This window comes from Rhopalosiphum maidis, chromosome 2 (assembly GCF_003676215.2).
Source record: "Rhopalosiphum maidis isolate BTI-1 chromosome 2, ASM367621v3, whole genome shotgun sequence".
Lineage (NCBI taxonomy): Eukaryota > Metazoa > Arthropoda > Insecta > Hemiptera > Aphididae > Rhopalosiphum > Rhopalosiphum maidis.
In genome coordinates, this window is record NC_040878.1 from 37,690,643 (window position 1) to 37,715,573 (window position 24,931).

The following is a 24,931-nucleotide window of genomic DNA, read 5'->3' on the forward strand; positions in this document are numbered from 1 at the left end:
AGGTAAACGGTAAAACTTGACTTCACTAAGACTCTTTACTAAAGTCTAAAGGACCTAAAATTAAAGAACATGTAAAATTTAATGATTTAGTATTTAACGATTTACGTTTTAGTATATCTGAACATCTAAACATGACAAGCTACTATAGGGACTGTGAAAATGTTTTGTTGAAGGAATAATAAAGGTCTTACTTATAAGGTTGGAATAGGTGCCTACAAAATATAATAATAATAATAATAATAATAATAAGATTCAACAATTAGTGCCTATACTGCTTATACTGCTAATGAATGAAACGAACCACATTGGTTTGCTATCGAAACGAGACTTTACTACTTAGTAGTAAGTACTAAGTACTTATCTGACAAAACTACTAAATATAATAATAGAGTAGTTAACATACACAAAATGTAATATAAGAATAATTCACTAAGGTAGATAACGCCGTATGTATGTGTTGGTCGGACGGTGGTAGTGCGTTGAGCAATCGTTGATACTGCCACTAATTACAATAATATGGAGATAAAATTATGTAACAATATTAATGTCGTTCAAACAAAGTCAATTAGATAATTTAATTTAAAAATATATTTATTCGTTCCTTTTGAAATGTCTTTAAAAAATTGCCAATACAGTGCCAAAAACATCCCAAGACCCAAGATACAGCTAGTATATTGAATTTATATATTATTTAATTTATTATAGCTATATCTATACTTACAAGTTACAATAGTACCTATACGGCACAGATCGATGAAACTTTAATGCACGCAATTTGGGCCTATCTCAAAAAATACTTACACGCAACTATAGGATTTTTATTTACATTAGGTGATATCTGTCTATTTAAGTCCAAAGAAATTATTTTAGATTGCGAGTATTTGCGTGTCATTCCCTTATACCAATTTTAAGTACGGATGTGTATTAATTTTTAATCAAATAAATCTATTGAAATTGTTTATACGCTCTCCTACCGCGGCCAATTTATTTTCATTTTATTCCTACTTGTCATATGGTAAACAAACACAAACTTGAAAATGAAAACTTTTTATTATATTTGTATGTATAATTTTGGATTTTTATTATAATAAATATCTACTTTTTAAAATGTTATACTAATTTTATATTAAATTGCAGACATTGCAATGAACTACTGTCTTTAATTTAGTTCAAATTGGTTTATATTTACTAATATTTTATACAAGTGGGTAGTCATTACTCACTACTCGTCCAGTATGCTATCTATACTGATTACTGACTATACTGCACATTTAGTTTAGTATATTTTCTACAAAATTGTACCTGCTTATTCTTATTCTTTATCATTTTGAAATTAAGATATAAAATCTTTTTCCAAATGCCATTAATTATTATACCTGATTTACTATATAATTTTGCAATTAAGGCTTTATTATTTTGTAAGGCAAGTTACTCTGTGTTTCTACTGTTTTTAGTCGTAACGTTTTGTCAAATCTACATGATTAAACTGTGGTTTAAGTTAAACAACTATTAATGTTATTATTTCTTAATTGTTAATTTGAATATATGGATTATGAGCTATTTGTATCGACATACCTATATCATTAAAAATAAAGAAATGTGTGATGATGAATTGAAAAAAAATTCTTAAAAATAACTTACTTAGGTACTAATAATATTGAAAACTAAATGACAAAGTATAAATACTGGAAATACTGAATATAAAGTATGGACTATTTTAATTTGTATAGGTAGCGCATATTAAACCAACATAAAATTACTATGGACATACATATTGGATGATTGACGAGTAACTTTAAAGATTTTAGATTATTACAGGCGAACAGCCTTTAAGGTTAAAGGAACTATGAAGTCAATGTTTAAGTTACGTATTAGGTATTACTGCTGTGGCGTAATCAAGAAGGATCAGATAGTGAGGTACTGAGGGGGGTAATCGGTCAAAAAGTCAGTTTGAAAAAAAGTTGGACAAAAAGTCCGGGTTCAGTTTTTATAGTCGGACAAAAAGTCCGAGCACATTTTTAGTGTCAGACAAAAAGTCCAAAAATACAAAATATTTTATATAATTAATATTTATTTTAAATATTTAAAAATGTTTGAAGACAATATATATTTTGGTAATTGGAATAAAAATCCTTGGGGAAAAAATTGCGGGAAAAAACCCCCGACGAAGAACCTACGGAAAAAATCCAAACAAAAAACACTTTTGTTTTGAATGATTAAAACGTCAGATTATAAAAATAATGATAAATTTAATAATTATAATAGTTAATAAATGGATTTTCTAGACTTTAAAAAGTTATTTATAACTAATTAAAAACATATAGATTTTAATAAAACAAAATATTTATATACATTTTAATTTTTAAAATATGTACTGTAAGTTATGACATTGGTTTATTTGGTTTTATAAACGATATATTTTTTTTTATTAAAATCTACATGTTTTTAATTAATGATAAATAATATTGTAATTAACTTTTAAAAAATTGAAGTGTAGAGATTTTTTTCCTAGGGTCAGGAATTTTTTTTCTATAAGTTCTTCGCTGGGTTTTTTTCCCGGGGATTTTTATTCCGGGACTCTATATTATACACATTATATTATTATATTATTTTCTTAATTAGGTATATAAATATTTTGTATTTTCGGACTTTTTTTTTGGATGTTTTTTTTTTTTTTAAAATAACATGGTTAGGTTCGGTTGGGGAGAGGGTGTAAATGTGTAATTGGTTTTTATTATCACTTGTCTTGACACCACCACTCCGATGTATTAATTATTGATATGTTGAATAATTTGGTTGAGTGTGGTCATCATCCTATAAAAACCGGGTGTAGACATAAGCGATACCAGAAAATGTTAATATTATATAGTTTTGACCGATTTATATTTCATATATATTTAAAAAAAAAATAAAGTATGAAGTGTTATAATTTTTATAATCATAAATAAGAAAACAATATTTACTCCGATAATTTTAGATTGCAAAAATTTCTCGATTGAATTTATATAAATTCTTATATATATATATATAAATGTTTAACTATTCGAGTTAGCTTTTGCCTAATACCTTATGAACTATGGTATTATTAGTATTTATAATCATTAATCAATGCTACTACAGTAGGTACTACATTCATTTTTGTGTTTTACTGCTGTAGGTTTACCTAACTATACAGAGTGTCTCGCGAATATTTACCCATTGCGATATCTCCTGAAATAATGGAGATATCATAATTCTGGTTTTTTAATAAGATTCACTGGGACAAGAACTACAAATATTTCATTTTTTAATTTATTTTAATGTTTAAGTATAAAAGTTAAAAAATGTATTTTTTTATTTAATTATTTAAAAAAAAAAATTGAAGATAGCCATTTTGTAGAGTTTTTTTTTTCTGAAAATATTGACGTTTTAACATTTTAATTTCATCAATTTCCTGATTTTTAATATTTTTTCGAGTTTCGAAAAAACTGCGAAATTATTTTTATATTTATGTCTTGCCAAAAAATGGGACAAGATAATAATATCGAAACATTAAATTAGGTATTTAAATTGTGGACTATGCCATACTCAAATTACCAACAAGCCATAAAATATGAACTATTACGTATTTATACACTGGCGGACAAAACACCTTTTTTTACTAAATTCAAAGTAAACAAAATACATTTGTTTTATTTATTTATTATAATTATTATAATATAACCGTATTTAATAAAACTAGATATAACAAAAATGTACATATTGATATTTTGTACAATAGTTATTAACTTTATTTAAAAATTTAACAATGTTGAAGAAATAAAATATGACGTTTATTGCGAGCCACGCTGAAACCCGTTCGCCAGCCATTACGAGCAGCGGGCCACATGTTTGATACAATGATAACACTATGGCACTATCGTATTAAATAATTCGCAGTTTTTTCGAAACTAGAAAAAATATTAAAAATCAGGAAATTGATGAAATAAAAATTTTAAAACGTCAATATTTAAAAAAAAAAAACTCTACAAAATGGCTATCTACAATTTTTTTTTTTAAATAATTAAATAAAAAAAATACATTTTTTAACTTTTTTACCAAAACATAAAAATAAATTGAAACATGAAATATTTGTAGTTCTTGTCCTTGTGAATCTTATAAAAAAAACCAGAATTATGATATCTCCATTATTTCAGGAGATATCGCAATGGGTAAATCCTCGTGGGACACTATATATAGTTGTATTTTATTTTTAGTTAAAAATATTGAAATATGTATAAAATAATAAAATATAATGTATTATTTTATCATTAAGTTAAATATTAAATATATTAATATAATATATATATATATATATATTATATATTTATATTAAATTAAGTTCATTAATTATGAGTACCTATATTGATTATTCTCTTATGTTTACAATTTTTAAATATGACAGCATTCCTGCTTATTATGCACGGATATCCACCTATTATACCATTTATATGTCTAATAGATTTTTATAGATGTGTATGCGTTATTTGAGATAGTTTATCCATTTAAACAACCTAGAACAGAACTAGTAAATCTTTAAATTCGATTTTGATAATACATGAGACGGATCTTTCAAAGCCTTTACAGTTCAGGCCAAACGGAAAAATCCGCGAGTCGCCAATCTACCTTTTATGCAACAGATCTATTCACATATCACATTGTTCTGTTGTACGTCTGTACCTATGGCCAGTATTACCTTATAAAGTTATAAGTTATTAACAATAATAATAAATATCACTGTAATTATTATATGTTATCTCTAATATTATAAAAAATTATTATAATGAGTAAATGTTTCTTTTAGCTAATAATCTTATTGAAGCCTTAAAAATATAATTATAATAATATTATATCATATCATATAATATAAATATGTAATAATTAATAATATAACATATACGATGTTTTTGACAAAAATATATGTATTTAACTAATTTTGTATCCTAGTTGTCGCCTTGTCAGTTGTCGGAGTATTAAGCTTACCAAATTTTTAATTATACAGACATATTAAACCTCCATAGTTAGCTAGCTGCATAAATTGGCTTATAAATATTTAAAATTTAAATATTTAAATAATATAAATATTTATTTTTTTAGGGTGGCCAGACGTCCCGTTTAATACGGGAAAGTACCGTATTTCAAAAGTCTGTGCCGTTGTCCAGACATAAGCTTCCGGGACACTATATTGTACCGTTTTTTAAAAATATGACTATTTTCATATAATAGAAAATATGTAAATAAAATTAAAAATATAATCTTCATCTATCTGTACTAAATATCAATTACGGTCTACGGAGTAAATGTATGTCGTATATAATTATGCATTTGTAGAATAATGATGTATTTGCTAAATTATTATGATAAACAATTAGTAATAGTTTATACTTTTAAAGTTATATGTACAAAAAAATATTTATAATTTTTAAAATTGTGATTAAATATCCAAAAAAATATTATTTTAGTAAGTTACATTTGTTAGTTATCAATTATTATTAAGATTTAAGACTTTAAATATTTAAGCATTCCATCAAAAATAGATGTTTATTCATAATAAAAAAATTCTTATCCTTGTCCCATATACTCGTATTTTATATCTGGCCACCCTAATTTAAATAGATACGTAAATTCGAAATCGATTGGCTCGAATCGAACATTAATTAATTATTTATTACACTCATGTCGGCTACCACCAAACGAATACGGTTTTGATGCATGCGTTTATACTTATACATTATACCTACGTTGATTTATAATAGTTTTGTAGGTATTTTTATCTCCATAAAATATCGTTAGTAAGTGCAATTATTATTGTCAACGAAGCTCATCGGATAATGAGTATTCAATTGTATTACGTACCTAACAATGATAATATATTATATAGTATATTGATCATAATGGACTGATATAGGTCACATTATACGGAATACAGAGTACAAAGTATACATACCTAATAATACTTATGCATATTATTATTTACACGGACATATATATCACAGATGGTAGACATATTATAGTTTATTTTATTCTGTTAATTATTATTTTAAAGGAACATCGTAATCATTACAAGTTGCAAATAACAATTTTTAGTCTCATTACCAAATACTGACTTGCTAATATCGCTATATAAAAAAAATATTGAAACATTTAACCGTGTTGGGCATAATAATGAAATATAAACATTTAATTAAAAATGCAACGAAATTTTTATGCTTTTGAATTTCATGGAGAAAAAACCACGCCGTCTGCCGACGACAATATTATTAAATATTTATTTAGTACAGTAAGTCGTACTGCCCTCTGCTACCGTACAGGTACACGGTATCTGTCTATACTCTACAGGAGTACAGTAAAGTTGCACTTTGCACTTTGCACATTTATTTTGGGAGACCGCGACCATAATTCCATCGTACTGCCTATGTAGCCTGCGAACGGTAGGCAATTGTAAAACAATGCTCGAACTCCTGTTTACCGGTATTTGGGTCTCGATCCAGACGACGACGTAGCTAAATATTAAAATTTGATGCTCATATAATCCACTCGAGTTTTTACCTATTACACAGGGACGAATGATACCGATCCACTGTACTGCGTAGTGTGTACCTACTGTGTCAGTACTGAGCGTGTACTGTGTGAAAAATGTTTATCATCCCAATATTCTTATCTCTCGTTTATGCCAAGCGATGATCGGGATTTGTTGGTTATGATTTGTATGGATTTATTTTATTATTTAATTTTGTAATTCGTGCCTACTTGCGGTCAGTCATGAATTTACGATCGCTCGAAATTTAAATTCAAACACTACTTGAACGTTCGACATATCCCACAGCAATGCATAGTACCGCTACCAAATAAACGCATTCTCTGCATCGTTCTAGATTACGTTTTGTTGTTTTTCTCGACGATCTAATTCATAGTTTTATATATGCATTTGAATAAATACAATAATTGGTAGTATGAAGAGAAGGAATGGCGATTGTGGAAAATCTCGAAAGGCCTTGAAAAGAAACAAATCCGCCACCGAAGGAATCTACTGGAGGTATAAGATCGCAATGGGGTGCAATGCATTAATCGTTGTCACTAAACTATACTTCATTTTTGTTTTTAGTTCCGTACATTATCTGAAGTTGTTCGGCATTTGGCTCGTTTTGATACTACTTGATTATTTACTGCACTTTCGTTTTGAATACGTTTGGCCATTTTGGCTTCTTTTTCACAAAATTGTTGAAGGAATTAAACATCAAGGTTTTGTAAGTACACCTTTAGATGCTGTATAAATTATTTTATTATCTATGTAACTATTTGATTTGATGATCACTGTATGGTAAAATAACTATACTATTGTCTACTACATGGTGAAAATCCCAAATTTTTTCTAATAGTTTGTACACTGAACCAACTTAAACTGAATCTGTCATTATATGATTTATAAGTACCTAGCTATAATTTTTCATTACAAATCATTATTAAATAATCAACATGTAACGCTAAAAAGCAATCATGTTGGTATTCTGGATATGTCCATATAAAGTTTTTAAGTTAACGATAAAATTAAGCATTAGACACCATAGGTCATAGTTATCAATTTAAAAGTAATATTTTTTTAATGTATACTTGGTCATATTACTTACAAACATAGACTTAAATATTGATGTGTTATTTAAGTGATTTATGTCTTAGATACTCTAAAATGTCAAATAGTTTACTGTGTCTTAAGAAAATTACACATATTTATATTAAGTATAGATCATAGTATAAGTAAATATATTAGCATCTTTAAAGTTATAAAATGCTTAATAATATGTATTTATCAAATTAATATATATTTATACTTATCTATTTATAATTTTGCAGGTTTATACAGTGTTTTTTGTTTGCATTGCATTGACATCAGACATGGTGTGCTTTTTCTTTATACCAGTACATTGGTTGCTCTTCGTTGCTAGTACATATTTTTGGGTACAATATATTTACCAAGCAGGTTAGTCAAATATTAATGAAAATTTGTTTCTTATAGTTTTTATTTATTTACTCACCTAATATTTATTCTATACACAATGTAGAAAAATGTGTTTCTTGGCCAGTGGTAACTTTATTAGTCTTGTACATTTATGTGGAGGCTTATATCCGACTGAATAACCCTGACCATATTCCTTATAAATTGGTTTTGTGTAAACCTTTAGCTGCTAATTGGTAAGATACAAATAATATATAAATTATAATTATATTGCTTTTTACATAAATAATAAATAATTATTGGCTTATTAATTTTTAGTATTGGATATCCTGTGGTTACATTATGTTTTGGTTTCAAAAGTTACTTAAGTCATAAATTGAGACAAGTGAGCATCATAAAGATTTTATTTTATTTAAATATGATTAACTAAGTGCTAAGATATCCAACCATGGATAATACTTGTATAATTTATATAATTATTCCCAATTTTTTTTTTAGAAACAACAACAAAGGGTTTCTAAAGAAAATGAGTTTTACCAAAACTTGTTATTAGATGCTTTGCCATTTGATAGAATAACCGGCTCCATTATACCTAGTCAAGAAAATGATGATGGAGGTAATTTTATGTTTAAAAACATAAATTCTTAAATATTAACATAAACTTTTTATTTTACACATGCAGAAATATGGTTGGAATCAATTTGTGAGGTGCCTGCAGAAGAAAATGATATACATACTAATAAAGTGATATCTAATGGTAGTGTTCCACATAAGAAACCTGAAAAACAAGATACAATATGTACTGAGATACCTAATAAAAAAATAGTAACTAATGATAAATTAATGTAAGTATTTATTTTTGAAGTGTAAATCTTCTTTTTGTTTATCAAAATACAATCAAAATAATATTAAATTGTTTATGATAGATGTAATAGTAATCAAGAAAATCATGTAAATAAAGAAACAGAAAAAAATAAAAGGGTGACCCCTAAAGCGTCATCAACTAAAAATAATAATCATCTAAGGTGTAGTAATCAAAACTCGAGCACAAAAGAATCTACAAAGGCTAAAGGCACTTCACCGCTAAGACTAGAAAAGCCTTTAATTGTTGATCCTAAAGATATATATTGTGAAACGTAAGTTGTTGTTATATTAAAGTAATGGCTTTTTTTTATTAATATATTTAACACATTAGGTTGGAAAATGAGTTAAAAAGGCTTAAATCTGAACTTCATTCATGTAATCAAACAGAAAAAGAACTGAGAAATCAGTTAAATTCAGCTTTGATTGAAAATTCAAACACATCACATGATTTGACAAGGCTGAAACAAGAACACGAAGATACTAAATCTAAGTAAAATAATTAATGACTATTAAATAATATATTTTGTACTAAAATACATTCATTTGTTTAGGATTATCAATTTGGTAGTAACACATCAAAATGATAGACAGATGGTGTCTCAACTTGAAAAACGTTTGTCAGATGAAAAACGACAAAGGATTTCATGTGAGTCTCAATTAGTCACAGAAAGACGACAATTAAAAAAAGTCGAAGAGCTTGCTGCTTCCAGATTATCAGCTTTATCTACAAAGTAAATATTTTACTCATGTTCATTTATTAATAAAATACTAAATACAAATTCTTAATTTTATTATAGACCAGAATGTACAGAAAGCTGTAAGGTTAGACGTAGGGAGCTTGAAAGTGAAGCTAAAGCATTACGCAAAGAACTTAGGATAAAAGATGAGCAGTATGTGGCAGCCCAAAAAGAAGTCAATGTAAGTTTAATTATCCTTAATTTAATATTTAACTAAAGTTATTATGTTAATTGTAGGATCTTCAACCATACAAACAAAGTCAAGATAAAATTGATTTTGTGATGTCTGCGTTGTCAACATTGAAAGACAAAAACGCTCACTTAGAACACAGTCTGAGCGCGGAAACGCGCATTAAACTCGATCTGTTTTCAGCATTAGGCGAAGCTAAGAGACAGCTAGAAATTAAAATTAGTAATATTTTGAATATAATTATATTATAGTTTTTGGGTAATATCATAATATTTATTTATGTTTTTAGATAAAATTTCGTCTCAAGAAAAAGAGATAGAAGAACTCAAGTCTAAAATGGCTCAGACAATGATTATGACGCCACCAAATAATTCATACCATATGGTAAACTCTGTTGGCGGATCGCCAACAATGAGGTTTGGTGGTAGTAATTCACCACAGTCAAGCCTTGATCCCAATGCCACTATATATACACCTAAGAAAAGTTCACACTTAGTCACTGAAGCTTAATTTTATCATAAAAGTAAGTATTGTTCTGTACAAATAAACAATATAATATTGTATGTCCTAGAACACATTAGTTAATGAGCTAATGTGGCCTATTTAGTAAACAATTGTTGTAATGTAAAGAAACATTTCCAAATTTAAATACAAACAATTAGTGTTGTATCACAATTGTTATTCATTCTTATCAATAATTCCAATTTGATCCAAACATATTTAATAGTTTCTGAAAAGCATAATATATCATTTGCTTAAAAAAATTTAATGAAAAATTACTTTAAACTTCAATCTACAGTTCGTTTTGTGCCTATTTGTTGATTTTAATAATTTGTAATAATTTTATTTAATAATGTGCCATATTATTTAATAATTCAATACAATTTTACATTTGTTTGGATCCAACGGATTCACTGATAATAATATAATAAAAAGTATGACGTAAATACCAATCACCTGTATTGCCTTTTGTACTTTAGTACACCATGTATACCTAAGGTCTTTACCTTTGTAAAATTTGATGATTTTAATCTTATCAGTACCACATCGAGCATAACAGTAATTATAACCAATGTTCAATATCCTTTATGTTAAATTGTATTTCTGTGATACTCATTATATTACCTAATAGCATTATTTGTAATGTTTTAGTGTTTGCATACAGAATTGCCGTATTTTTCAAAAACTGACATCAGAAATTAATTCTCTTCTCTCTCTCAATAGATAATAATTATTATACACATTAGATACGTCAGTAGTCAGAGAAATATTAATTTAGACAATTTGTATTGATAGTAATATTCTTTATTAGAATCAATATTTTTATTGTTTACAAACATTTTACAAATACTTAAAATGATTTTAATTAATCGTTCCCCCTCTCATGTATTATGAAATTGACTTATGTTCTCGCACTTCATAATTTATTAATTATCTATTTTGATTTTGTTTCATTTCTCAGTTCTTTGACCAATGAGGTTTTCTACTTCAGTTTATTTAATTTGTTTATTTGATCTTCCAATTCATAATGTTGTTTTCTTTCTTTTCATTTCATCTGTATCAGTATCTTTGTGGTAATAGACACACAAACTCTAAGAAACTTAAAAGTCGAAATGAACAAATTAATATTAAGACATATGTTAAGTTTAAACTTAGTTCTTTTTTAACCATTATATAAATTTGTATATTTTTTTTTTTTTTTTTGTTCCTAATCAGAAAAAATCCTGAGGGTCATTAATATTAACCCCAAAGGAGATTTTCTTTGTTAACATTTATGATTGTAATGAAAAGATTGTGATAATTTAGACGAAATAGCTCCGATTAAAAAGAATTAAAGTGTATTAAATAGATACACGAATATATATAAAATAAATATATTATTTTTTTTTTTATAAAATTAAGACTTAATAATACGGTCATAGATTAAAAATACTTTTCATTTCGCATGCGTACTTAAAATAACTATTCATTGTTTGTTATTATTTTTTTAAATCGTTTGGTTTTTCATTTTCACTTGTAGTACAATAATAAAAATTAATACTTTTTCAGAGTATATTACTATTTTGAGTTGTTTATTCCAAAATCGTACACATATATATAAAAAAAAAAAAAATAATAATAAATAAAAAAGATGATAATTACCTACAATCATTAAAAATTAATGCATTTGTTTAATGGTACCATTATTTAGAATACATCTATGGACAATATGGAACAATAAATTATCAAAATTTAAGATGCATTATATATTAATATATTGTACAAATTACAAGGATGTGAATAGAATTGAATATACTCAGTGCTTATATATACATTTCAAATAGCAAATTGAATAATAAAAAAAGACCATTATCATGTTATGCTTAAAGTAATCTTGACAAAAATAATTATAAACATGTACAAAATTTAAGGAACAGGTGCATCTACTTCAGGACTGCTAGCATCTGGTTCTTCATCATTATAAATATTTTCAGCCATTTGCCATACCTGTGATAAAATATTGTTAGTAAGGTTGTAATAAAAATTGTACTTATTTAAGATATGATGAAAATATACATCATTTACCTGCATAATATTATCCTCAGAAACTGAACATATAACCCATGGCTCATTAGGATTCCAAGAAAAGTCTGATATTTTAGCAGTATGACCACCATGAATGAACTAAACAAATTTAATACCCAACAATTTATAAATTAATGTTAATTAAACAACTATTGTATAATAAAATTATTAGTTACCAAAAGTTCAGGAGGGCCATCATCAGCATCTTCAGGTGACTGTTCTTCACCTATTTTACTCAAATCCCAAACATGTAAACGCCTATCTGTACCACTAGACGCCAAGATAGTCTCATTATGTGGTGACCATTGTACTTGGAATATTTCATCCTTATGCGATTCAAAGGAATGCAACTTCAATTTTAGATTTCTTAAATCCCATAAGGCTACAGTCTAAGGAGAAATTATAAAAAAAATAAAATGAATATTGTTTAAAATTATCCAGTCTTTAAAATTTAGCTCACTTTATCAGCACTTCCTGTAGCTAAAATGAATTCTGAATACGGATTAAATGATAAACAATTAACTTCAGCAGTGTGAGCATCAACAGTATGTGATGGTTTGCTTGTATTGTTGGCACGTGTATCCCAAATCATAAGTTTTTGATCATCAGCAACTGAACCAAATAATGATTCGTGTAATAAATGCCAAGCAACATCCTAAAAAATAAAACAATTAGTATCAAATCCCATTTTAGAGGATAGTAATTTGTAAAGTACTTCAACAACAGCAGTATGTCCAGTAAATATAGTTTTAGCTTCAACAACTCTATGTTCTTTGGGAGTGGCATTAATATCCCAAAGACATATAGTATGATCATCAGATGCACTTAATAAATATCCATTTAAGTTAGGATTCCATGATAAACCATATCCTTCTTTTTGATGACCTCTTAATCTATTATAAAATATAGATATTTTAATTTAATTTAATAGGAACTAAAAGTTTTATGTTACCTTAAGTCCGGTTGACATTCTCCATTTGGATCAGGTTTTGATGGATGTTTGGTATAATCAAATACTAATACATCACTTGATGGAGTTTTGGTAGCAATCACACATGGATTTTGAGGCATGTAACGAGCTCGGTTTACCTCACCTTCATGGTTAATTTTAATTTCAATTTCAATTTTACCACTTACAGAACCAAATCCACCATATTCTAAAACATATATGTTCCATTTAAATGAGTAATGACCATAATAATATGAATTATAATAATTTTTATGACTACAATCTTTATACCTTGTTTTTCTCCATCGTAATGAGAAGAATCAAATTGAGCATCTTCATTTGGTAACTGAACACTAGCAATTAATAAATGATTTTGTTCATCTGAAGTATGAGTACCAAGTATTAAACGATGTATAGAATACTCTTTACCTTCCGGGCTACAAAATATATCCAAATATTAGGTTTAATGTTAATAGTATAGTAAACAATATTAATAAACGTCATTACAAACAAAAAACTGATTATTATCTAATATTTTATTAAATGTTCATATAATTATTGCAATGGATAAATACTAATAATTTAAGTTGTATTTGATGAAATAAATCTACTTTGACTTCAGACTTTTGAAAGACATTATTTATATTGTTAGATAAGAAGTCCTGAATACAATATGGTACATTTAACCATACAAACTAAATAAAAAAAATCCTAGTACATTAATTAACTTTACAATCCATATATTAGTTCATTCTCAATAACAAAAGAAAATATTTTTTATTAATATAAATAATTACTTGTCTACTTTTATATTATTTTACTACAAATATAATGTCTGATATTCAATATATGAAAGAACATTATGCGTTGAACAAAAACAAGCTTAAATATATCCCTAACAGATGAAAGGTGCGAAAATATTGCACATTTCTTTATATAATAAAAGAAATTTTTCTTTCCTTGACATTTATTACATAGTATTTACTGTAGTCAATTATAAATGATTGGCATTTGGCAGTAACAATCGCACAAAACTCATCTGTTTGGCAGATAGAAACATATAGATAACCAGATGCAGACGATACTACGTATGATGAATATGCATAGAATGGATTCAATTACCGTGTAACGTCCGGGAGCCATTGAGCAGTGAGCGACGGCCACTCAAGAGCGTGAGTCATGACCAAGTCGTACAAGAATGGTGTGTTCTTCTTCCAAATCTTGTATTCTTCATTGATGACACGCTCCTCGACCGCCTCATCGAACGTATCTGGAAAACAAATACACCAGTGTCAGTAATCATAACAATAACAATGCGGATGAAGAACTCAGTACGAATATTCTTATACTCACCACCTTCCTTGTCACCCATTATCGCCGCAGATGGATATTAACACGCAAATGGTAAATGTTCTTTTGCCGTTTCCAGTTGATTTATTTGGAATGGTAAGTGTTTCGTGACGGTAGCACGGTCGATGGGCACTAGAGATTTCAATGGAAGATTCCGAGTTCGCCGACGACCGTAATGTGTACAACGCACACTTGCGGCGCGGAAAGTGTGTGATGCTGATGCAGGTCGCAGTACGGCGTCACGACGATAGGCGGAGAGAGAACTAAGAAAAAGAAAAACAATAAATTGCGCCAAAAACACACGAAAATAAAGAGAGATGATAATCGAAAAACGCCGAATAGTAGTTAGAAGAAGACGGCGAATCATAAAAAACTGTGGTACCGCCGCCGCGGTTGTGCCGGCAGTGCGGCCAACACAACAGCGAAGCACAGGATACAAGCATACAGCCTACAACCATGTCGAACCATGGTTAATACTGTTAATAGATCAATCATAAAGAATGTCGTTTGTCTATGCAAGAAAAATAAATAAATAGACGTCCTTAGGTTTTATAGTTCTAAATATACTTTATTTAATATTATAATATAATATTTAAATAATTTGTATAATTATTAATAATTATGAAAAAAAAAGAAAACAATGAACCGTAAGAACCGATTAAGGGGTTCTCATGGAAGAGTAAAAGAGTTAATTTAAATATTTGTTTTTTCAGTTGAATTCTAATTATAATAAAATCTATTAGATTTATTTAGCGTTTTCACTTTTCACCGTTTTCAAAAATGGATATTGGATATTATATCGGTTACAGTGGTCTTTACTAAGTTAGTAACAATGACAAATAACGGGGCCGTAACTTTGAATCTGAGTTCAACCGCCGAATTTCTACTTAACTATCGTTTTCAGAATATACCTAACTACATTTTTTTTTTAAATTATTATTATTTTATATAAACCTATACAACCTGTATTTACTAGCGTCTAGTACAATAAGTATATGTGATGACGGAAAAAATAAAAAGTTTTCAAGGAGGACCCTAATTGTGCCTCGTTCCCCTTGAATCCACCACAGACTGGGAAAACTTATTACATAAGTTTAAATTTAAAACAACTTAAAAGAAAGGGTTTCCCATCGTGCCTTTATTTTTTGCTTATATCATTACATCATTGCTCCGCAACCTCCGCTCAGAATATAAAAACTACTATTATTTTTTATAATAATTTATAATTTATTTAATAAGTGTTTTTTATATTCATTACATTTTTTTTTTAAATTATCTACTTTTAGTTTATGGGTACAATTGTAAGAAAAGTGTGTAAAACATTGTTGATTGTATTTTTTTTAATTAATATAATAACTAAAATTGTTTAATTAGAATATTATAAAAATCTGTTGATTTTTTTTTTTAAAAAATTTTATGCCTTCTTTAGTTTCAGTTCTTATTCCAAAAACGGATTTAAGGTGACTGGATTTGAGTGTATTTATGTGAAAGTTTCGGCTGAAATTCAAAACGGATTAACAAAACCGGCCGATATGCAAACTTATTTGGATTCAATAACCAACAGCGAGGCTGGAATAGTTCAAAGCAACGACGATTCAACATAGGCACCGTTCATGGTAGAAACGCACCAAAAAATGCGTCCGTTGGTTATTTTGTTATGTATAACATAGGCATATAGCCCGTAATAATACCTACATAGTTATTGGCGTTATTGCAAATAGTATATTGTTTTTCACAAATACATTTTTTTTTTGTTATATTATCTAGTTGATTTTTATATTTTATTTGATGTATTATTATTAAATAAGACTAACACACCTTTGTAAAAATGTTGACTTTGCCTTTATAATAATACAGGTACTTTCGGTTTTTTTGTAACCAGTATAAAAAGATCGCGAGGTTAGGTTGGGGCGGTTAGGTACCTTAGGTATTGAATATTTTCAAGTTCTTTGACGAGTTATTATACTTATATAGATTTGATACTTAAAGCAATGACATTTTACAACTTCACAATTTTTTCTTCTAATCACCTCTCCCTCTAAAAAAGGACCGTCTGGCATTTAGATTTATTTTTCTACCAAAAAAAATATTGAGTTTGAAAGTCTAAGCATTTTTACTGTTTCAAAAGGCGAAAATGCACTGGTAAATATCTGACTATTATAGATGGGATTTTGAATAGTAATTACTAATAAAAACTATTAAGTTATTCGTTTGTCCCTAAAACAGAGTCGGGGCGGATGTGGCCGGTCTGGAAATGTCTATATGGCCTGGTTGCCTGGCTATCATATAATATCTTTTATTATTAGCTTGTGTCAAAAATTATACTTGCAACATATATACACTGTATATAATAGTGGTTAATATGATATCGTAAATCGTATACTCGTATGAGAAAGCTTCGGATATAAAATTACAAAATATTAGGTATATAAATAATAAATATAGACATAAAATAAAATGAAAGCAATATATATTAACATAATAGGCTGGTTATTTTTATAATAAAACACCCAGGTAGTGCCTTTAAAAAAAATTTGGCACACCAACAAATCTTTATTAATCTTAATTGAATATAAGGTTTATTTTTTAAGTTGTTCGTAATTGTATAGTAAAAATAAATAAAAAATCGTTGATCACAATTTTTGTTTATAAGTTTAAATGTTTACGAAACATGTCAAAATCGCGAAAATTTGCAAGTCATTTTGAAGTTGAAAATTCATAACATTTTTTTGTGATTTATACCTAAGGTATAAACCCGATACAAGATTCTTCATAACTTTTTCTTCAAATAACTGCATGTAAAAAAAAAAATTCTAGCGTCAATATAGAAAAAAATTTAAGAGCGCATGAAATTTAATTTTTTACGAAATCACGTAAAATAACGAAATATTACAATTTAAATATAGGTAATAATATAATATATTCTAATGCGTTAGAAGACAAAAATTAAAAGAAATAGTAAAATTGTAATTGAAATACTTTCATAATACTGAAAGTAGTAATCAAATAAAATTTACTTATATAATAGTTTTAAAATAGGTAAATAAAAAAAACCAAATTCGATAGTGAGAAAAATATTTTTGGTGGGTGGCCTAGATAAATTTTAATTTCCCGGCCTGGATTTGGTTCCCACGGCCCCTGAGCAGAGCATATTATTTTAATATACTAAGTAGGTGGTATGAGTGCTACCTTGTTGTTAATGAATGTGCCTTGTACATACGAATTAAGATATATTAAGATATCTTAATTCGTGCTTGTACTCCATGGCCCATAGATCATATTATAATGATCGATACATCCTACGAGAAAATCTACTAAAAACTGTGATATTATGTGTTACACAATACTATCTGTTGTTTGTATAGTATAATCATGTAGAATTATAGAAAAATTATCACTATACGAAATTATGCGTCAATGATATTACTGACGAAAGTTTAAAGATAAAGACGAATCTATTCAGTGTGATGAATATGTCTGAGAGTGAGTAGTGAGGGCTGAGAAACTGAATGATGTAAGATGTTGAACCTGTTGAGGAATGTGAAATTATGATTTATGAACTATCAAAGTATCAATAATTTTGTCATGGTATCAACCTTAGATCATATACGATGATATATGTATGACCTAAGGTATCAACTAAGCCCAAGAGCAACTTACTGTGGTCTTGTGGAGTAATCGAGTGATGACTGATGAGTGAAGAGTGAAAAACTGATCAGAAGTCAATCCATAATGAACCACCACAATAGTGAATAGATACAAAGTTAGGAACGCCTGCCACACATGAACCGGACATTTCTTCTAACCGGTGCAATTTGTTTATTTTTTTTACTTATCAGTGATACATATTCTCACTGATAACAACAATACGCGTTTAATTGACTGACAATAATAATAATAATCATTATTATATCAGCTACGGCGAATTCCTACACGAGTCGTGGAAAATCTGTTTGGGCCCGTATCGCCACGATTCGCTTGCCGCAGCCGCAACAATAGCTAACCATTATAAATCATCGTTGGTCGCGTGTCCATCCCTTATACTTGTTAAAAGTTATGTTTAAGTAACGCTGATTGTCGTCTTAATTGCACGTATGATGGTTTTGCGTTTTACCATACAAGGTAATTCGAGTTTCACAATTGTGCTAATGTCACCGTCGTCGGATTCGATATTACTAATTTTTCTTTTTTTATTTGCTCATGAACGGCCCACAGGAGAAACACTGTTGAGTAATTATTATTATGACGGACAGTCAAATGGTAATCGTGAATACAGAACGCGATGTGGAACGCACTCAAAACAGTTCAACGACAGAGGCTTCGAGCACGGCTAGTGACTCGCCTACGCCCACCAACAGTGTCCAGGATAAGAATTGGGTTCATTGGCACGGACCAAGTAATGAACTATTAACATAGTTGAATACATAATTTACAGTTTATCTATTTTTAAATAATTTAATATCTACCTGTTGAGTGTTAATAAACACATTTTTTTTAAATTTGTACTAGGTTAATTAATAGGTATTCTAAGTAGTAAATACAAGTTGCAATATATGTTATTATATGAAGGAATGTATTGGTAAATAACATTTTGAGTATATGCCAATTTTCCAAAAATGTATCTCAACATTTTTTTCTCTGTAAATTATAAAAAAAGTACTTTTGTTGCTTGCTTCTTGGGTCTAAATAACACACAATTATCTAGAATTATGTACAAGCTATTCATAAAATAAGTGGATAATATATATTTGTATCAACTGTAAATATTTTCATTAGATAATCTAATTAAATAATCAGTAGCGGCTCAATAAATTTGGTTAGGGGTGGGATTAAGTAATATTTTACTATAGTATATTTTATATTATTATGTTATAGTTTATTGACATTTCATAGCATATAAAATAGGTAACTAATACACATATTCGTGTCTACAATAGTTCTGATATAATATGGGGTGTTTTTTTTTTTTTTTTTTGTAATTTTGTTTTAAACAATATACAATTTTTTTAAAGTATGGTCTAAAAGATGAAAGACCTTGTTGAAACAGCTACATTTATTACTACACTATAGTTCTTGAGTGGAAATGTGGTGATTACATATTACCAATTTAAAACATAATATAATAATGTACTAATTGACCACCATTAACAGTATACTGAAAAAAATGTATATTTGTTTCATATTTACATTTCTTTATACATATTTATACGAGTATGCTTTCATACACGCTTTATTACTTACCTAATTATATTAATACATATGTATTAATATATCTCAAAAATATTATATTTTATTACAATTGTGATAAATTTAAAAATTAAACTGTAAATAAATTTTGTTAATGTTTTTTATTTTTATTTTGCATTATTGGTTATATTATATTCTGATGAAAAATCATAGTTCATGTAAGGAAAATCAAAATTTAACTTTTGGTTTAATGATTAATATTAGATGTTATTCTATGATGTAATTACATTAAAATTTTATTTTAAAAGATATTGCTAAATCGGTACTGTTTTTATAACAAATTAAATATGATTTTTTAGCTTGGGGTGATGAACAGCGACAATTATTGGGTACTGAAGAGGAAGCAGATTCATCTGACTGTGAAACAGTTTCATCTGCTAATGGTATTGGAATTTGGAGTATGAATGAGGAACAGAGTAAATATTATGAAGAACAGTTTGCATCAATGCAGCCTAATCCAAAATCTTTACTATCTGGCTCAATAGCCCGATCATTTTTTGAAAAATCACGTTTGCCATTACATGAACTTAAAGAAATATGGTATGTTTATACAAAACTTTTATTATGGTTTTTTTATTTTATCTTATTTTAGGCAATTGTCTGATGTAACCAAAGATGGAGCACTTTCTTTAGCTGAATTCAAACTGGCCATGCATTTAGTTGTTCTTAGACGCAATAATATTACTCTACCTAAGAAACTACCGCCATCATTAGTGCCACCAGTTATGTCACCAGTTCAGATAAATACTACAAATAATACTATTGTATCACCAACTAGCAGTATTAAAAGCAAAGAAGTAAACTATTTAAAGCTATTCACTTAAATGTTTAAACATTTCATTCAATTTTTTACAGTGGACAAAGTTTATTGATTCTCCAACTAGCTCATTGTCATCACCTGGACCAAAGCCAGTAAATTTTGATTTTCAAAAGTCTTCTGTTGAACAAGTATGTCATTGTCACAATTTAATTATATATTACTACCTTTATGTTTAATTTTTAATTTTTAATTTTTAATTTGGTAATAGTTATGTACTGAAATATTAATTAGTTTCATTTAATTGTTTCTATTTTTTATTTTTTATTTTGTTTTTAGAGCTATGGGAATAAATTATAAAAGTGGGTCAGAGCATTAGTGTTCAATTTGAAATAGTTTCAGAGGTCATTTAAATGTTGAAATAACATTAAATTTGATTAAACAATAGGACTAGTCGTATTAATTGAAAGACATTCTTGGTTAAATTATTTAATACTTATGGATGGATACTTTTTTTGTTGATATAAATTGATTTAAAAAAAAATATACTAATTACATGAATAGTTTGATTTATAATTGCTAATAATTATAGACATGTTGTGTATTTTAAATGCTACATTTATACTGAAGTATAACTAGGTCCATTTTTGATTAATCATAGGAATGTATCACAAATATTTTTTACTGGGCCTTTACACCTGGGTTTTTTTTATTGAAAAATTATTCTATATTCAACTAAGCTCTGTAATGTGTATTTCAACTATGGTTTTGAAAAAAGATATATGTTAATGCCTCTCGAAAACCCAATATCAATCTGAGGTTACTGGACTCAAATATTTTGTGTCACTTTTAAAAGGAAACGCACTGTATGAGTGGTTAGGAGATATTATTTAATGGATTTTTTTCTGTTAGTGAAATTTCTACTTTTAGATTATGAAAACAAAATGATAGATATCAATATATATTTTTTAATTATAAAGTTATTAAATAAATATGTAATAGCTTTATTGTCCATTTTTAAATGTTTAATTATAACAATTAATGAAACTAGGTACGTTCAAAAAAATAGTCTTGAGCTTAATTTTTACTAAAAATTGTGCAGGTATTTCTTTGTGTATTAAAGTTTTCTTTATCCGACACAGAGTATTGTTAATAATTTGCTTTTCCAAAATTAATATTCAACTAAATTAGCTAATATATTTTATAGATAAAACTAATCACTATTACAAATATTTCTTAAATTTTAATTTTCATACTGGTTTCAATGAATAAGTTAAAATTTAATAAATTATTAATTAAAACAAATTAAGACACATTGTACACGAATAGTTTTTGTTAATGACCATACAAAGTTTGAACCATAAACTTACAATTCTAAGCATTTTTAATAAATTACATAATTTGAAATACAGATTTTAATCTCAAATTACTTATATGATGTTATGTACAACATTCAGGATCCAAAAATCTTACATCCAGTTGCTGTCCGAGTTACACCCGGTATTGATAATTGTTTGGAAGACCAAGAAAAAGAAACACTATCAAATAATGTTGAGGAAATGGTTTTAATCAAATCAATTCAGAGGCCTCAAGCTAAAAAGCTTAGTCGTATGTATTTTTTTTCTTGTTAAGTTTTTAAGATTTTTTTCATTTTTAATGTAATATTCAAGTATTATAAATTATAATAATGCAAATAAGAATATGAAATAAAATATAATTTATATTTTATTTTTAGATGTAGGACCAGGTGCTCTTCCTCCACCACCTTTACCAACATATTATGGTGAAGATATGTAAGTTTAACATTTGATTAATCTATTTAATTAATTTAAATTATAAAAGTAATCATTGCAATTAAATTATTCATATTCGAGTTTTTAACCTGCCACCTGCGATCACATTTGAAATTTATCATCTATTTATGTTTTAATAATAATTATAGTTTTTAATTTAAAATTTAATCATAAAAATTGTAATAATAAAACTGTATTTTTATATATAATACATGTTTTTACTACAAATGCGAGCCGCAAGATTTAAAAAAAAATAATACATGGCGCGTTGTTTAAAATAATTGAAGACTCCTGGTTTATATCATATATTTCAATTGAAGTATAATATAAAAAAAATAGAAAGATTAATTTTAAGCTGGACGGATTTGGATAATACAACTATTATTATAAACATCTAAATGTATTGATATTTTGTTCATCTAAATTATTTCACTACAGAAATTCAGGACCTGCAAGTTTACCAGTAGCAATAGCAAAAAAAGAACCTCCACCACCACCACCGCCGCGACCATATCGTGCTCACATGCGTAGTTCCTCTCTTGATCTCAATAAACTTGGTAATTTATTTTTATACATTTAAAACCGTATTGTTTATTATTTTAAATTTATTTTTAGGCAAATTTGGGGCTGTAAATTCAACTCAAGGACCTCCTCCAGTTGTTCCTCCGAGAATAACTCCTAGTCCAGTAAATAATATATTCCAAGTATCTTAGTATGAATATATATAAAATAATTTATATTTTAGAATTCAAATGTTGAAATTAATGGGTTGAGACAAAATAGTGAGAGAACAGAAACTGGTCAATTTGCTGATTTTGCACAGTGCCCTGGAGCTTTTCAAATTTACAAAAAACCACGTAAAATTTATCTTACAATTCTATTTTAAAATATCTTAGTATCTTATACAAGATAATACTTAACTATTTTATTGTGAAAGAACACATTATAATAACATAAGATAGTAATACAATTTACTATAAAATAGTGGTCTTAATAGTTTCAGAAACACAAAGTAATGAAAACTCATCTACAACCGGATCAGAAATACATGGTGTACAACCACTAGAGTCATCTACATCTAGCAAGTAATTAATAAATGAAATAAATATAAGACTGTAAAATAAATATATTTTTTTATACTATTTAGATTGGAAGAAAGAAATGCTCATCTACGTCTAGTCTATCAAGAGCTACAAAAACAATTGAACGATTTACGTGAAGAACGTGCTGGTTTACAATTGCTCTTGGATACCGTTCATAAATCATCTCCACCTTCATTTTAACCATTTGTTAATATAAAAATTTCTTTGACTTATATTATCAACAGATAAGTACACTTCATCGTCATCAACATTTATTATTATTAACAATGATCTTAATGAACCCATTATCACTATGTTTTAATTATCACAATAATATATTGTTAATATTAATAATATTACCTATTTATTTATATTTATTATCATACTTATCTGTTTGGTTTAATATTATTATTATTGAAATGTATTGTTATTTTTTTTTTTGACCAAGTGTTAATAGAATACATCAAATATTAGATCATGTTTTTAACTGTGACATTTTAATTTTAATTTTTGATGTATTTACTGTTAAACTTTATATGTGATTATTATTATTTATTCATTATTGTATTAATTATTTTATCTTTTGTCTATTGTAATATTGGTATAATTTAGTTTTAGAAACATTAAATAAATAATAACTATTAATTTAATTTCTCTGCGCTCCATTAATCAATTAAATATATAATATATATTTCATATTACTTTTTTAAAATTAGGAGTGCAGAGTAAAATAAAAATAAGTGATTCTTTTTTTTTTTTATTCACAATATTTGTGCTAAATAAAAGAAAAATAAGAATCTTTTATTATTGATATATGATGAATGAATATGTTATTTAATAATAAGAAGAATAAAGGCAGCTTCTCCATACAACATTTATTGATTCTTTGACAAGTCTATTATTTCAGAGTAATATATTTATAAATATGGTTTATCTAAACTTGTTGTTTTTATATCATATTATATAATTATTTAATAACGTTTTAGTAAAAATGTATCATGGTTGGCAGAATACCCACAAAGGTACAAACCTCAAACAAAAGTGGATGTCAAGATTTTGATGTGAATAATATTTTCTTAATTCTTATGTCTAATTTAATATAGGTTCAAACACAGTTTCTTTTTAATTTTGTTCAAATTTAACTAGGTTAATTATGTATTTACGCTGATAACTCATTAAATTTGCTTTAGACATCCATTATAAAAAAAAAATTACATTACCTACTAATCAATTCTAATAGCTAGATTTCATTTAAAGATTTACAATTTAGAACAAATATTTTATTGTATTTATTGAAGACAACTATATATCTTCATTAAACTTGGTATTTCACCAGTTACATGAAAAATATTTGTTAGAATATATTTAATCAAATAAATCATTCAAATTAGACAAGTAGACAGTAGCAGTTTATTGAACTCTCTT

At 27.1% G+C, this 24,931-nt stretch overlaps 3 protein-coding genes across 3 annotated transcripts; 2 read left to right on the forward strand and 1 right to left on the reverse strand.

Moving 5' to 3' along the window:
- Positions 1-6,691: 6,691 nt before the first annotated feature.
- Positions 6,692-11,687, forward strand: LOC113551445 (macoilin-1). The gene is made up of 14 exons (XM_026953693.1): positions 6,692-7,054; positions 7,124-7,265; positions 7,870-7,996; positions 8,079-8,208; positions 8,291-8,357; positions 8,471-8,588; positions 8,655-8,817; positions 8,899-9,108; positions 9,168-9,326; positions 9,388-9,567; positions 9,634-9,754; positions 9,811-9,985; positions 10,053-10,286; positions 10,916-11,687. Exons 1-13 carry the CDS (start codon positions 6,972-6,974, stop codon positions 10,271-10,273), a joined length of 1,896 nt encoding a protein of 631 aa, XP_026809494.1. The 5' UTR covers positions 6,692-6,971; the 3' UTR covers positions 10,274-10,286; positions 10,916-11,687.
- Positions 11,688-11,985: 298 nt separating this feature from the next.
- On the reverse strand, positions 11,986-14,962 carry LOC113551446 (histone-binding protein RBBP4). The gene is made up of 9 exons (XM_026953694.1): positions 14,631-14,962; positions 14,400-14,547; positions 13,569-13,714; positions 13,281-13,485; positions 13,044-13,221; positions 12,789-12,983; positions 12,505-12,717; positions 12,329-12,427; positions 11,986-12,250 (listed from the first exon to the last, which is right to left on the reverse strand). The coding sequence occupies exons 1-9, from the start codon at positions 14,647-14,649 to the stop codon at positions 12,170-12,172; spliced, it is 1,284 nt and encodes a 427-aa protein (XP_026809495.1). The 5' UTR covers positions 14,650-14,962; the 3' UTR covers positions 11,986-12,169.
- Positions 14,963-18,531: 3,569 nt separating this feature from the next.
- Positions 18,532-24,096, forward strand: LOC113553421 (ralBP1-associated Eps domain-containing protein 2). The gene is made up of 12 exons (XM_026956744.1): positions 18,532-18,749; positions 18,843-19,023; positions 20,174-20,414; positions 20,467-20,671; positions 20,730-20,822; positions 22,089-22,239; positions 22,367-22,424; positions 22,863-22,981; positions 23,040-23,110; positions 23,170-23,281; positions 23,422-23,509; positions 23,572-24,096. Exons 2-12 carry the CDS (start codon positions 18,870-18,872, stop codon positions 23,705-23,707), a joined length of 1,428 nt encoding a protein of 475 aa, XP_026812545.1. The 5' UTR covers positions 18,532-18,749; positions 18,843-18,869; the 3' UTR covers positions 23,708-24,096.
- Positions 24,097-24,931: the final 835 nt, after the last annotated feature.